Consider the following 14,654-nt stretch of genomic DNA (forward strand, 5'->3'; position numbering starts at 1 on the left):
ATCTTACTATTGTCAGGAAAACAACAAGTGCAGACTTGGAAACGAGGGAGAATAGAACCCGGAAGTTAAGCGTGCTCAGGCTGGAGTAGTGAGAGGATGGGTGACCGTCCGGGAAGTTAGATGATTTGGAATGATGAGGGGTGATTAGAGATTAGAGGTTAAAATAATTCAGAAATTTGAAAATAAAAAAATTCAAAAAAAATCAAAAAACAATCATAAAATTTCCTTTAGTACCGGTTGGTGTTACCAACCGGGACTAAAGGTGGACCTCCAGGCAGCGGCCACGTGGAGGGCCTTTAGTCCCGGTTCGTGTAAGAACCGGGACTAAAGGGGGAGGCTTTAGTAACGACCCTTTAGTCCCGGTTCCAGAACCGGGACTAACGGCCCTTATGAACCGGGACTAAAGGCCCTTTTTCTACTAGTGTAATGATAATGGTCATGAAACTTCAAGTAACTAACGAACCTCGTAGGTCAACCAGCGCACGTTCCGCACCAGAGTGGTACGGTAATCCTGTTCTGGAAGTCATGTTACTAGACCATGACGAACCTACGAACTATGAGGAAGCGATGATGAGCCCAGATTCCGCAAAATGGCTTGAGGCCATGAAATCTGAGATAGGATCCATGTACGAGAACAAAGTATGGACTTTGGTTGACTTCCACGATGATCAGCAAGCCATAGAGAATAAATGGATCTTCAACAAGAAGACTGACGCTGATGGTAATGTTACTATCTACAAAGCTTGACTTGTTGCGAAAGGTTTTCGACAAGTTCAAGGAGTTGACTACGATGAGACCTTCTCACCCGTAGCGATGCTTAAGTCTGTCCGAATCATGTTAGAAATTGCCACATTTTATGATTATGAAATCTGGCAAATGGACGTCAAAACTTCATTCCTTAATGGATTTCTTAAAGAAGAGTTGTATATGATGCAACCAGAAGGTTTTCTCTATCCTAAAGGTGCTAACAAAATGTGCAAGCTCCAGCGATCCATCTATGGACTGGTGCAAGCATCTCAGAGTTGGAATATACGCTTTGATAAATTGATCAAAGCATATAGTTTTATACAGACTTGCGGTGAAGCCTGTATTTACAAGAAAGTGAGTGGGAGCACTAAAACCTTTCTGATAAGTATATGTGAATGACATATTGTTGATCGGAAATGATGTAGAATTTTCTAGAAAGCATAAAGGAGTGTTTGAAATGAGTTTTTCAAAGAAAGACCTTGGTGAAGCTGCTTACATATTGGGCATCAAGATCTATAGAGATAGATCAAGACGCTTGATAAGACTTTCAATGAGTACATACCTTGATAAGATTTTGAAGGAGTTCAAAATGGATCAGTCAAAGAAGGAGTTCTTACGTGAGTTGTAAGGTATGAAGTTGAGTAAGACTCAAAACCCGACCACAGCAGAAGATAGAGAGAGAATGAAAGTCATTCCCTATGCCTCAGCCATAGGTTCTATAAAGTATGCCATGCTGTATACCAGACCTATTGTGTACCTTGCCAGGAGTTTGGCAAGGGTCTACAATAGTGATCCAGGAGTAGATTAATGGACAACGGTCAAAATTATCCTTAAGTACCTAAAGAGTACTAAGGAAATGTTTCTCGGTTATGGAGGTGACAAAGAGTTTGTCGTAAAGGGTTACGTCGATGCAAGCTTTGACACTGATCTGGATGACTCTGAGTCTTAATCTGGATACGTATTGAAAGTGGGAGCAATTAGCTAGAGTAGCTCCGTGCAGAGCATTGTAGACATAGAAATTTGCAAAATACATACGGATCTGAATGTGGCAGACCCGTTGACTAAACTTATCTCACAAGCAAAACATGATCACACCTTAGTACTCTTTGGTTGTTAATCACATAGCGATGTGAACTAGATTATTGACTCTAGTAAACCCCTTGGGTGTTGGTCACATGGCGATGTGAACTATGGGTGTTAATCACATAAAGATGTGAACTATTGGTGTTAAATCACATGGCGATGTGAACTAGATTATTGACTCTAGTGCAAGTGGGAGACTGAAAGAAATATGCCCTAGAGGCACTAATAAAGTTGTTATTTTATATTTCCTTATATCATGATAAATGTTTATTATTCATGCTAAAATCATATTAACCGGAAACTTGGTACATGTGTATACATAGACAAAACACCGTGTCCCTAGTAAGCCTCTACTAGACTAGCTCGTTAATCAAAGATGCTTAAGTTTCCTAACCATAGACATGTGTTGTCATTTGATGAACGGGATCACATCATTAGGAGAATGATGTGATGGACAAGACCCATCCGTTAGCTTAGCATAATGATCGTTAAGTTTTATTACTATTGCTTTCTTCATGGCATATACATATTCCTTTGACTATGAGATTATGCAACTCCCGGATACCGGAGGAATACCTTGTGTGCTATCAAACGTCACAACGTAACTGGCTGATTATAAAGATGCTCTACAGGTATCTCAGAAGGTTTTTGTTGGGTTGGCATAGATCGAGATTAGTATTTGTCACTCCGAGTATCGGAGAGGTACGGTAATGCACATCATAATAAGCCTTGCAAGCAATGTGACTAATGGGTTAGTTACGGGATGATGTATTACGGAACGAGTAAAGAGACTTGCCGGTAATGAGATTGAACTAGGTATGAAGATACCGACGATCGGATCTCGGGCAAGTAACATACCGATGACAAAGCGAATTACGTATGCTGTCATTGCGGTTCGACCGATAAAGATCTTTGTAGAATATGTAGGAACCAATATGAGCATCTAGGTTCCGCTGTTGGTTATTGACCGGAGAGGTGTCTCGGTCATGTCTACATAGTTCTCGAACCCGTAGGGTCCGCACGCTTAACGTTTGATGACGATTTTGTATTATATGAGTTATGTGATTTGGTGACCGAATGTTGTTCGGAGTCCCGGATGAGATCACAGACATGACGAGGAGTCTCGAAATGGTCGAGAGGTAAAGATTCATATATAGGACGATAGTATTCGGATACTGGAAGTGTTCCGGGGGTACCGGGTACGTATCGGGTCACCGGAAGGGGTTCCGGACATCCCCCCGGCAACTACATGGGCCTAATGGGCCAAGAAGGGGACAGACCAGCCCCTAGGGGGTTGGTGCGCCCCATGTAGGCCAAAATAAGGGGGAAGGAAAGAGGAGAAGAGGGAAAGGAAGGGGAGGGATTCGGCCTCCCCCTTCCTTCTCTCCTTCCTCCTACTTCCTTCCTCCTCCGGATGAATATGGAAGGGGGGAGGGGGGAGGCCGAATTGGGAGGCGCCCAAGTAGGATTCCTCCTACTTGGGACGCCCCCTTGGCTGCCTCTCCTCCCCTCCAACCTATATATATGAAGGGGGGGCACCGCTAGAACACACAACATTGATTCCTAGCCGTGTGCGGCGCCCCCCTCCACAGTTTACGCCCCCAGTCATATCTTCTTAGTGCTTAGGCAAAGCCCTGCGTGGATCAATTCACCATCACTGTGCCCATGCCATCGTGCTGACGGAACTCTCCCTCAACACTTTGATGGATCAAGAGTTCAAGGGACGTCATCGAGCTGAACGTGTGCAGAACTCGGAGGTGTCGTACGTTCGGTGTTTGATCGGTCGGAACAAGAAGAAGTTCGACTACATCAACCTCGTTGTCAAACGCTTCCGCTTTTGGTCTACGAGGGTACGTGGACACACTCTCCCCTCTCGTTACTATGCATCTCCTAGATAGATCTTGCGTGAGCGTAGGAATTTCTTTGAAATTGCATGCTACATTTCCCAACAGTATATACATTGAGATGACTCATTAGACAAAAATTGCATGATGTAGATCATGAGATGATTGTTTAAGTATCGTTTTTGGGGCTGCCTGAGGTGACATTGGGGCAGGTCCCATAAAATAGAACGACAAACTTAAAGGTCCGCCTAGCCATACGTACGTTATCTCTTCCGGAATTGCTCCAACAAGAAAGAACTTTGTGAGGTTGTATCATGCATTTTAATGAAGTTATCATGTTGGGAGTTAACACTAGTGAAACCTGACCGTAAGCCTTGTTTTCAAGCAATGCAAATCTCATTTTAGTTATCCACCTTGTTACCTTACTGTTTTTAATTGTTCAGAAAATACAGAAAATATTTGCATCATCCATATTATATCAAGTTGCGGTTGCAACACGGTGTTGTTGCAATAGCGCGATGAGCCTTTGCAACACGGGTGGTGGCACTGCACTACCGCAACTTTGTCTTGACAGGCTACCTGAGTAGACGGAGATTTTGTTGTGTCTGCAACAGAGGCCTTGTTTCAAAGGAGAAGAGAGTTTTTACTGTGCATCATACTACCAACTAGGAGGAGTAGTATATAACTGATCCAATGGTCAATATTAACCCCGTTTTTTTCCTGCGGGGCATTTCGGTAAAATGACTGTTAGGGTAGATTTATCTTTTTTAGTCAGAGATTTGACCTTTCTTAATGTTAATTGTAATGATTAATAATGTATTGACCACACCTTTAAAATAATGTAATTAATCATAGTTCTATCCCTTCTCATCCCAGTTCGTCTATTATTCCTCATTGTATGCAGCCGCCACAGCTGTCCGTTGGCCGTGTCCTCGCCCCCTCGGTCGCGCAGGGCCGACTACTCCGTCGCATGGCCTCTGGTTGTCGCCCCCTAATCTTCGACAACGCAACAACCCCGTGCTTCCCGGCAGCCCTCTCGCCGCCGCACCCAAAGCGATGGTAGTAGCATTCTCATATGATATCAACCCGAACTAAAAGCCTGAAGCTTCAGTACAGTCCAAGTCTGTCCAGATGAAATCAGTTTTATACTCGTAGTTTCAGTAGACTCTGTTCTTGCGGACTTTGAAGGTGGATGACATCACCTTCGGTGTTGAGCTTCATCCGCAGGACGTCCATGGACTCGGTCGCGGACATGGTGATGTACCCGTACATCCAGAGGTAGATGCCGTCGCAGTAGGTGAAGGGCAGACTGGTCCTGCTGCTCCTACTCCTGATGTTGTAGGCTAGCTGGATGGCCCCTCTATTGACGACCTCCACATTCATGGCGCATCCGGCAACAAGTTGCTGCAAACACAGGTAGACCACATCGGCGATGGGGCATGTGGCCGGAGCGACGGCTCGCCTTTTGTCTCACCCAGCGACCCGCTCCAGATCCCACAGGTTTGAGGGGAACACCTAATGGTTGTTCCATTCGCCGAGGGTGACTGCCGGCTAGGACAGGAGGGGGCGATGGCGCAGTATGGACTCGTCGGTCGACGGCAGGATGCAAAACCCAAGCGTATAGATAGGCAGCGCGTGTAGCGGTGTCAACGGACAAAACGACGGCTCGACTTTGTCATCTCCTTCTAGCGCCACCCGCGGTAGTCGCTACCGCTCGCGAGCGTGAGGGATCACGAAATCACCAGCCTTGGAGAGGGTGCGGTGAGGGGGAGGGGATGGGGAATGAATAGTGATATTATACCAAAAATGTCCCTGACCAAAAAATATACTACCAAAAATCTGGTGTAGTATTGCCTCATCTGGTCCGTCCACCCACAAAAATAAATGGCCCATATTCACCTGCTGTACTGTAAAAGGTCTCGAGGAAAAAGAGAAGAAGGGAAAAACAGTTCAGCGGGAATGCAATAAGGCTCGTGTTGCAAATCCTCGACCGCAACACGAGCATTGTTGCAAAGGCTGTCATTCTCGAAGCGAGATCGAATGGATGTTCCACGCTCCATCCAACGGTTGTGGGGTGATGGATCTTTCGAATTATCACCCGCGGACGTGTAGCACTGCCCTATTGTCAATAAGCTACTTCATTAGTCTAATAAATGCCAACTCATCAATTCTAAAATAAATACTCCCTCTGTCTCATAGTGTCAAAAAAAAGTTTTACATTATGGGACATAGGGAGTAAAAAATAAATGTCCTAACTAATAGGAGTATATGTCCTAACTAATAGGAGTACGTATTACCACGGCCACGGACAAACATTCCCCATTTTCACCAAAAGCCCTAGCGCCGCCTCCTCCGCTGCTCCCCCGACCGCTGTTCCTCGCCACCTTCTCTCCTCCTCCCCCAACCAGCCGCAGCCAGCCATGGTGAGCTCCGCCCTCCGCCCTCCGCCCTCCTCGCCCCTCCCCCAAACCAACCCTCCCGCATTTCCCGATAGCCGGCCGGTCTAACCCATGCGCTGCGTAATCGCGTTGCAGGCGAACGTCGCCGTGGGGACGAAGGTGGCCGCCGCGGCGGCCGGGCAGCCGAAGAAGAGGACGTTCCGCAAGTTCACCTACCGCGGAGTGGACCTCGACGCGCTCCTCGACATCTCCACCGACGACCTCGTCCAGCTCCTCCCCGCCCGCGGCCGCAGAAGGTACACCCCGCCCCCAGCGGCGTGCGTCTAACTTGAGAGAGCGAGCGAGAGTGGAATCTCTTCAAGTTGAAGGGAACTGCTAGCTCGTTTGTCTGAAAGAAAGTGCTGTGCTTTGGTGTTGCTGTAGGTTCCAGAGGGGGCTGAAGAGGAGGCCCTTGGCGCTCATCAGGAAGCTGCGCAAGGCGGTAATGGATCCTCCTCCCTTGCCTCTCTGCTCCTGGGTGGAATGCACTGCCTGCTATTTATAACTGTCTCCGTGTTAAACAGTTGTGCCACTTGCCAGCGACAGTATGCCTGAAAAATGTCTCTTTTTTATGGATGGGCGTGCTGCCGACTGCATGTGATTTGTAACTTACTCATATGAATTAGCTTGTGTGCTTGGAATGCAGCGTGCAAACGCCTGATCAAGTACATTTTCTGGCCAAAACATTGGACTTTGGTACATTTTCCATGCTTCCTGTAGGTTTAAATATCGTGGCATGCACTGTTTGCAGCACTAAGGTGTTTGGCAACATTGAACATACCTTAGCATTAAGTTGGTACTGTAGGTTGTTAATAAAATCCTTGAAGTTATATTGCTAATAGTAAAATCCTTGAAATTAGCATGTATGCTTGGATTGTAGCGTGGAATCGCCTGATCAAGTACATTTTCTGGCCAAAACATTCGACTGAGTACTATTTTGGGTGAAATTGACCGATTATATTCTTGGTGGCTGTAGCCTGCAGTACCTGGAATGTTCAGTTTGTTTGCTTTCACTGACACTGTTATTGAAGCGGGTGTACAGAAAAAATAAGTTGGGGTTTGATGTTCTCCATGTATGTTTAAATATGGTGGCATGTACATTTTCTGGCCAAAACATTGGACTGAGTACATTTTTGGGGTGAATTTGATGTATAATGTACACTCCGAAATGTCCATTTTGTTGCTAGCCGACACTATTATTGACGAGGATGTGTAGAAAAACATCGTGGCATTTTTACTGTTTGCTGCACTAAGATGTTTGGCAACAACCATAGCATTAAGTTGGGATTGTAGGTTGTTAATAAAATCTTTGAAATTATCTTGCGCATATGTCACTTTCCTGATGCAGTCTGGTTCTCTTTGCTGGGCTCAAATATTTTGCTTACTCTACAGACGAATGAATGTTTGTCTAGCTAGTGCACATACTGTATATTCTTGAGCTAGCATCTTCTTGTTCTGGGTTTATGGTTGTGGGAATACTGATGTTCGATAAATGGGAATATCAAATATCAATGCAAAGCTATGAACCTTCGCACAAGTGAATTCTTATTGGTTGGTCTTTTGACCACTATGAATCACTAGCTGGCTGTATAGTAGTGCTGAACAGTGGTGGCAGTCTATTTTGCATCTTCTACTGGGATACATTTAGTGTTCTCCAATTGCTGTGAGTAGTATCCATTTTTTTATTGTGGCAGGAAAGAAAAGAAAATGAATAACTAGAAATGTATGATATAAACTCCCGAGTATATGTGCCTTGATAGGTGTTGAACGATGTTATCTGTATTACTGTATAGGTATTTGTTTGAGGCGTCTTTATCATTTCTAAGATATTAGTGTGAGTGTGTGACATCAAGTTCTAACAGTACACTTATAATGCTGTTTTGATTTGAACCATCAATTCTATTGCTTTATTGGTTCGAGTTCAAGCAACTGAAGCTCATTCCTTTTTCTCTGAAAATGTACAGAAAATGGAGGCACTTGCTGGTGAAAAGCCAGGGGTTGTGAAGACTCATCTGCGCGACATGATCATCGTGCCAGAGATGGTAGGCAGCCAGATTGCAGTGTACAATGGGAAAACCTTCAACCAGATTGAGATCAAACCACTAGTAGAAAACAGGGCTTAGGTCACAGGGCAGTTTTCACATTAGCCCCGGTTCAGTCACGAACCGGGACTAATGTGAGCATTGGTCCCGGTTCGTGAGCCCAGGGGGCCGGCCGGGGCCTCGTGGGCATTGGTCCCGGTTCGTATGGACCCTTTGGTCCCGGTTGGTGGTACAAACCGGGACCAATGGGCCACGCTCCTGGCCCACCACCCTTTAGTCCCGGTTCATACCACAAACCGGGACTAAAGGACTGGTCCTAGTTGCGGCCAGTGTTTAGTCCCACCTCGCCAACCGAAGGGCGCTCACACCAGTTTATAAGCCCGTCCCTCTATGCCTTGTTGAGCTTCTCTTAAAGTGAAAATAGATGCCCTTATACAGGAAATTTGACCTAAATTCATAGTAAATTTCATAGAAATTTATTATGAATTTAGGTTGAATTTTCTCTATAAGTGCATCTATGTTCATTTTTTATATTTATAAAATAAATAAACCTTAATAAAATAAATAAAACTAAATAAACCTTAATAAAATAAAATAAAATAAACTATAGTAACTACAATAAATAAACCTTAATAAATTAAGTAAAAATAGCAGCAGTAAAATAAATAAAAATAAAATAATTAAAGTAAAATACATAAGTAATTAGAAATAAAATAAATAAGTTTTTTGTTGTAAGTAGAAACAAAACCTTTTCAGAGTTCATTTGAAATGCTTTTCAATTTTAGGGTCTTATAGCTCAAAATAATTAGTAAATGCATGAAAAATAACAAATGAAGTCAGAAAGGATTGAAAAATGATGATGTGGCTTTGAATGGTGCATTTTGAACACACAAAAAGTCAGGAGTTCAAATAAGTTTTAAAAAATGAAATCCCTTTGTAACAGACGAGTTTCCGGATGAAATCCTGATACTTTGAAAGAGATTGTCCGTTTTGTACACGAAGTGCATCCAGTTTTTGCCGTAACCCTCTCAACTTTCTTGCACATGCTATGTGGATGAAATGATGATATCATGCCAACTTTCAACCTTTTCAGAGTTCATTTGAAATGCTTTTCAATTTTAGGGTCTTATAGCTCAAAATAATTAGTAAATGCATGAAAAATAACAAATGAAGTCAGAAAGGATTGAAAAATGATGATGTGGCTTTGAATGGTGCATTTTGAACACACAAAAAGTCAGGAGTTCAAATAAGTTTAAAAAAATGAAATCCCTTTGTAACAGACGAGTTTCCGGATGAAATTTAAACTATTCAAATTTGGAAACTAATGGAGTAACAGAAAGTTTATAATTATTCTGAGCTAAAAGCAAAAAGAATAAAAAAATAAAGCAAAAATCAAAAAAAAATTCAAAAAACAAAAAATACTGGAAAAATAAAAAAATGCCGCCTAATGGGCCACACGGCCTGCATACGACTAGAAACCCATCTGCACATGGGCCAGGATGCAGGCCCGCAGGCCCAATAGGCCCAACATGGCAGTGACAAAGGTAGGCATGTAATGCCTGCATATTAGAGAGGAGCTCAGCACCTGAGCTGCAACGCAGCTTATAAACAGGTGCTGAGCTCTCTCAGCTAGCGAGGTGGGACTAAACTTCCCACCGCACCGCGCCAGCACATTAGTCCCGGTTGGTGGCTCCAACCGGAACCAATGCTCCCCTTTGGTCCCGGTTGGTGCCACCAACCGGGACCAAAGCCCTCTGCTTCCCGCCCTTTGCGCTGGTGAAAAGAGGCCTTTGGTCCCGGTTGGTGCCACCAACCGGGACTAAAGGGTGGGTATTGGTTCCGGTTTGTGCGTTGAACCGGGACCAAAGCCTTTGCTATATAAGCAGCACTTAGGAAATTTTCAGATTTCCATCGCCAGTTTCCCCCCGCCCGACGACGCCGCGAGCTCGATCTACGCCGCCAGGCTGCCCCGCCGCCGTCGCCGTCGCCCGTGCCCCCGAGCCCACGCCATCGCCCGTCGCCGTCGTCCTCCGCCCCCCGCCGCCGTCGCCGTCGGCCTCCGCCGCGCGCCCCCGAGCCGTCGCCCGTACGTCACCGTCGCCCTCCGCCCCCGGCCCGCCGCGGTCGCCGTCGCCCTCCGCCACCCACGCCGTCGCCCTCCGCCGCCCACGCCGTCGCCCTCCGTCGCCGATGTGAGCGCCGCCACGCCACGGCTCTGTTTATTTTTTTTCATATAATTTGTATTATTTTTTTGTTCATTGCATTTTTTCATATATATAATGTATATATATATGTATGTGGTAGCTATATGATGAATGGATGTGGCTATGTATGTATGAATATAATGTTCATACAATTTTATAGAACTATGTATGTATGAATATAATGTAGCTATATGATTTTAGGTTATAAGTGCTTAGTAGTTGAACTAGCTAGTTGATTTAATAAAACTATTTTATTAAATTTTACTATATATAGAAGTAGTTTATTTTTAGTAAGAACTACTTTATTTTATATATTTATAGTAAGTGCTTAGTAGTTGAACTAGTTGATTAATTAATAAAACTATTTTATTAAATTTTACTATATATAGAAGTAGTTTATTTTTAGTAAGAACTACTTTATTTTATTTATTTATAGTAAGTGCTTAGTAGTTGAACTAGTTGATTAATTAATAGAACTATTTTATTAAATTTTACTATATATAGAAGTAGTTTATTTTTAGTAAGAACTACTTTATTTTATTTATTTATAGTAAGTGCTTAGTAGTTGAACTAGTTGATTAATTAATAAAACTACTTTATTTTATTTATAGTAAGTGCTTAATTAGTAGTTGAACTAGTTGATTTAACAAAACTAGTTTATTTTACTATAGAAGTAGTTTATTTTTAGCAAGGAAATTAATAGAACTAGTTTGTTTTTTTAGTTAAAGCAATTATTCCCGCATCGACGTCGACGATGCCTATCCCGCATCCTCGTCGTCGACTCGGCGGAGGAGGCCGGCTTGATCAGAGGGGCCATGTCCGGGACTGGGCTCCGCCGGGCTGGTTTTGGGAGGTGCTACCTTCCGGTGGGCGTAGGTTGGTGAGGAACCAGCCCGTCGTTGACCCGATCCTTGTTTGGTGGCGCTCGCGTGGGCCAGTGACGGTGCCGAGGCTTCCGGACACCGCGGAGGTGGTACGTCACCGTGTCAGCGAGGAGGACCAGCACGTCCGTCGCTACATGGTTGCGTTGGAGGGCAGGTTCGACAATACCTGGCAGGTTCTTCAGGGATCTCACTGGAGCTATGATCCTGTGATGGTTCCGTCCCTTTGGGTGTCCACCGCCCGCGCCGATACCCGTCGGGCGCTACTGTTCTAGCTGTACTAGCGATGCTATATGTATGATAGTATTCGAGGTGTATTAGTGATAATATTCGACGATGTACGGACGCATGGAGATGATGTAGTTTTGCTTATAATTGAATGCATCCTAATTTGAATACTACTTTATTTTGTGATTTGATTTTGCTTATTGAATGCTCAAAGTGGAAAACTACTCCGATCCTACTTTGAATGCTAAAATTGGAGAGCACTATGATTAGTTGATAGCTTATAGGGTTTTTGTTTTCGCAGAAATCTAGGAGCCCCCGGCCCCTCCATCATCCCCGCCGTCGTCCCCGTCACCGCCCCCTCCGACATCGAGGTGAGACCAGCCAAATCCTCTTTTAGAAAGATAATTAAACGATATTTCGGGTTGACTGTAAGTCTGTCGAGTCTCCACCATATATGAGAGGACGAAGAATCCCGACTGTTGTCGTGGGGGTAGCTTCTCCTTCGTTCCCGTGTGCTAGACAATTTGGTGTAATGCACTCGAGAACGAAAGGAGGAGCTACCATCACCGACGGTCGCAAATGTCAGAGAGGAATCAGTGAGGGAGAGTTCCACCATATATATATGAGAGGACGAAGAATCCCGACTGTTGTCGTGGGGGTCGCTTCTCCTTTGTTCCCGTGTGCTAGCTAGACATTTTGGTGTAATGCACACGGGGACAAAGGGAGGAGCGACCATCACCAACGGTCGAATGTATACACCACGTGAGCTGAGAGTTTTCAAGAAAAGACTCGACAAACCGATAGTCAACCCGTGATGAATAATAATGATCTAACTTAGGTTTTTTAGTACATATATTTAATTGTAGATGTTTAATATTTGAATTATGAACATAGGAAATGTCGTACTCGGACGACGAAAGTCTCCCGGGGGAGTGCGACTGGTGCCACGACGACCGAGGTCAGTGCGACAGGCCTCACCTGGACGAAGATCGGCGCTTCAGTATTAAGCTGGAGGAGACGTTCGATGTTGAAACGGTACGCAACGACGACAAGTGTTATTTTTTCGTAATTAAGCACGACTTCAACTATTTCAACGTGTACTTTTCATCTTTTACAATTCGGCTAGCTTATCCCATGCCATGCAAGACGCTACGTCTTGGAGAGGATGGGTTTTGAAGACCATGAAAGTATGGAAACAAAGAAAATTCACCTAAGGACCCATCATGATATAGATTTTGAAGTAAAGCTGTATAATTCTGAGAGCGTAACCCATTTTGGTTGCAAAAATTGGGAAGCATTTTGCAAGATGTATGGTTTTGATGAGGGTATGCTTGTCACCATGGATCTTGGTGATCCTGACATCGAGCAAGACAATATGGACATTTGGGTCCTTGTTGATACGCCTCCAATTCTACCGCTATGTGAGTTTCTCAAACATAGTTATTAGCTAATTTATATTGTTCATTTCAAAATAGTTGACAGCTTATTTTCATTGACAGCTTATTTTGATTGTTCAAACAATGTGCGGAACATGGTAGACAGAACCTACTACACCGATGGCTCTGAGTTAACTTATAAGGAGAAAACTCATCTGGTCGGATTTTGTACTGATATTGAGAATTACAATATCTACAATCAAACTCCTCAACATTATGGTCAATACGTGCCACTAGTGCACGTGTTGAACTACGGTAACTACTATGGAGATACCCTGGTAAGATTTCTTACTATTACGACATCCGTGCATATTTTGCATAGTTCTAAAACTAGTACATTATCATTGCTAACTATGAAGTTATTACTATGTTTTTCAACAGATAATCCCAGAGGATTGTGTGCCTCATTTGATGTATCAGAATGGTAGGCTTGATGTTTTGAATATACAACCAGGTCATCCTACGAATCTCAACTGTCCATACCGGATTTCTAAAAGAAGTGGAGACATGCAAATCAAAGAATGGAAAAAATGTATGGACAGTCGCAAGGAGGTTCTTGGAAGCAAAAGGAAGCGAGGCGCAAGAATTGGAGACAGGATGATCTCCATTCTCCATAATGGAGAGTCAGGGTCTATATTGTTTTATGCTATTTTACCTTAAAGAGGGTATTTCGGTCCTACCTAATACTGATGATCATGTGCTAAGAACAATTAAGTAGGGTTGGTTCGATGACTGTGAGGATGATGATCGTATGACTTGTTATTAATAACGAGTAGAAGTTGTATGATGATGATTAGTAGGACTTGTTATTATATATGATGATGCATGATGCGCGCATGAAGAGTTATTATATATCAGCGGGTGAAATGAACATGGATTGGATTGAAGTGAAGGCAACATGCATGTGGTGCGTGTCGAAAGTAGTACAATCCAAACTTGATCAAGTCCGGATTAGTATTACTTTCGACATGCACCACATGTTGCCTTCACTTCAATCTAAGCCATGTTTAGGCATAGCAGTACGTAGCGTTGGTAAACCAAGCACGGAGATATAAGAGAGGACACTTCTCTCTAATAGCTACCTAATAACAACCTAAATTAACCCCCCAAAACCCCCAAACCCCCCCCCCCCCTTCAAAAAAAACAAAAACCTCAGCTCCTGCCAGGTGCTGACGCGTGGATGCCTATTACCAACCGGGACCAAAGGCCCTCCTGCCTGGGCTCCACGCACCGGCCACGTGGACGGCCTTTAGTCCCGGTTCGTGTAAGAACCAGGACTAAAGGGCTAGGGCATTAGTAACGGTCCTTTAGTCCCGGTTCCAGAACCGGGACTAAAGGCCCTTATGAACCGGGGTAAAAGCCCCTTTTCTTACTAGTGAGCCCGAGATGATTGGCCACTACCTCGCCGAGTTCTCCATCAGCTACAAGCCCGTCAAGCACGGGAGGCCCGGCATCGGCGCCACCCACTCCTCGAGGTTCATTCCTCTCAAGTGAAAGGATCCTGCGGCCTGCGTGCCCTCGGCCGACTCCATGTACCTCTGCCTGGAGTGAACGCCGCGTATGCCCGTTTTGTCTGAAGTGGAAGAACTTCTAGTATATCTATTTTTGTCTGAAGTGGAAGAACTTCTAGTATATTTATCTAGTGGAAGCATGAGGTGGAACTTCTAGTATGTCTGTCTAGTGGAGCTGTAGGAAACCTATGTGTGGAAAATTGAGGGGAGTGAAAGCAGCATCTGTTATCTATGCCCACT

General features: G+C 44.2%; 1 protein-coding gene across 1 annotated transcript; it reads left to right on the forward strand.

Moving 5' to 3' along the window:
* The first annotated feature begins 6,184 nt into the window (after window positions 1–6,184).
* On the forward strand, window positions 6,185–14,397 carry LOC123159959 (40S ribosomal protein S15-like). The gene is made up of 4 exons (XM_044577772.1): window positions 6,185–6,369; window positions 6,497–6,554; window positions 8,077–8,217; window positions 14,290–14,397. The coding sequence occupies exons 1-4, from the start codon at window positions 6,185–6,187 to the stop codon at window positions 14,395–14,397; spliced, it is 492 nt and encodes a 163-aa protein (XP_044433707.1).
* Window positions 14,398–14,654: the final 257 nt, after the last annotated feature.

Source organism: Triticum aestivum, chromosome 1D (assembly GCF_018294505.1).
Source record: "Triticum aestivum cultivar Chinese Spring chromosome 1D, IWGSC CS RefSeq v2.1, whole genome shotgun sequence".
Taxonomy (NCBI): Eukaryota; Viridiplantae; Streptophyta; class Magnoliopsida; order Poales; family Poaceae; genus Triticum; species Triticum aestivum.

Excerpts from the sequence above, each read along its gene's own strand:
- LOC123159959 (XM_044577772.1), top strand. The coding sequence starts at position 6,185 with ATGCGCTGCGTAATCGCGTTGCAGGCGAACGTCGCCGTGGGGACGAAG. Across the intron at positions 6,370-6,496 it reads CCCGCCCGCGGCCGCAGAAG|GTTCCAGAGGGGGCTGAAGA; the intron begins GTACACCCCGCC and ends GTGTTGCTGTAG. Across the intron at positions 8,218-14,289 it reads AGATTGAGATCAAACCACTA|ATGATTGGCCACTACCTCGC; the intron begins GTAGAAAACAGG and ends AGTGAGCCCGAG.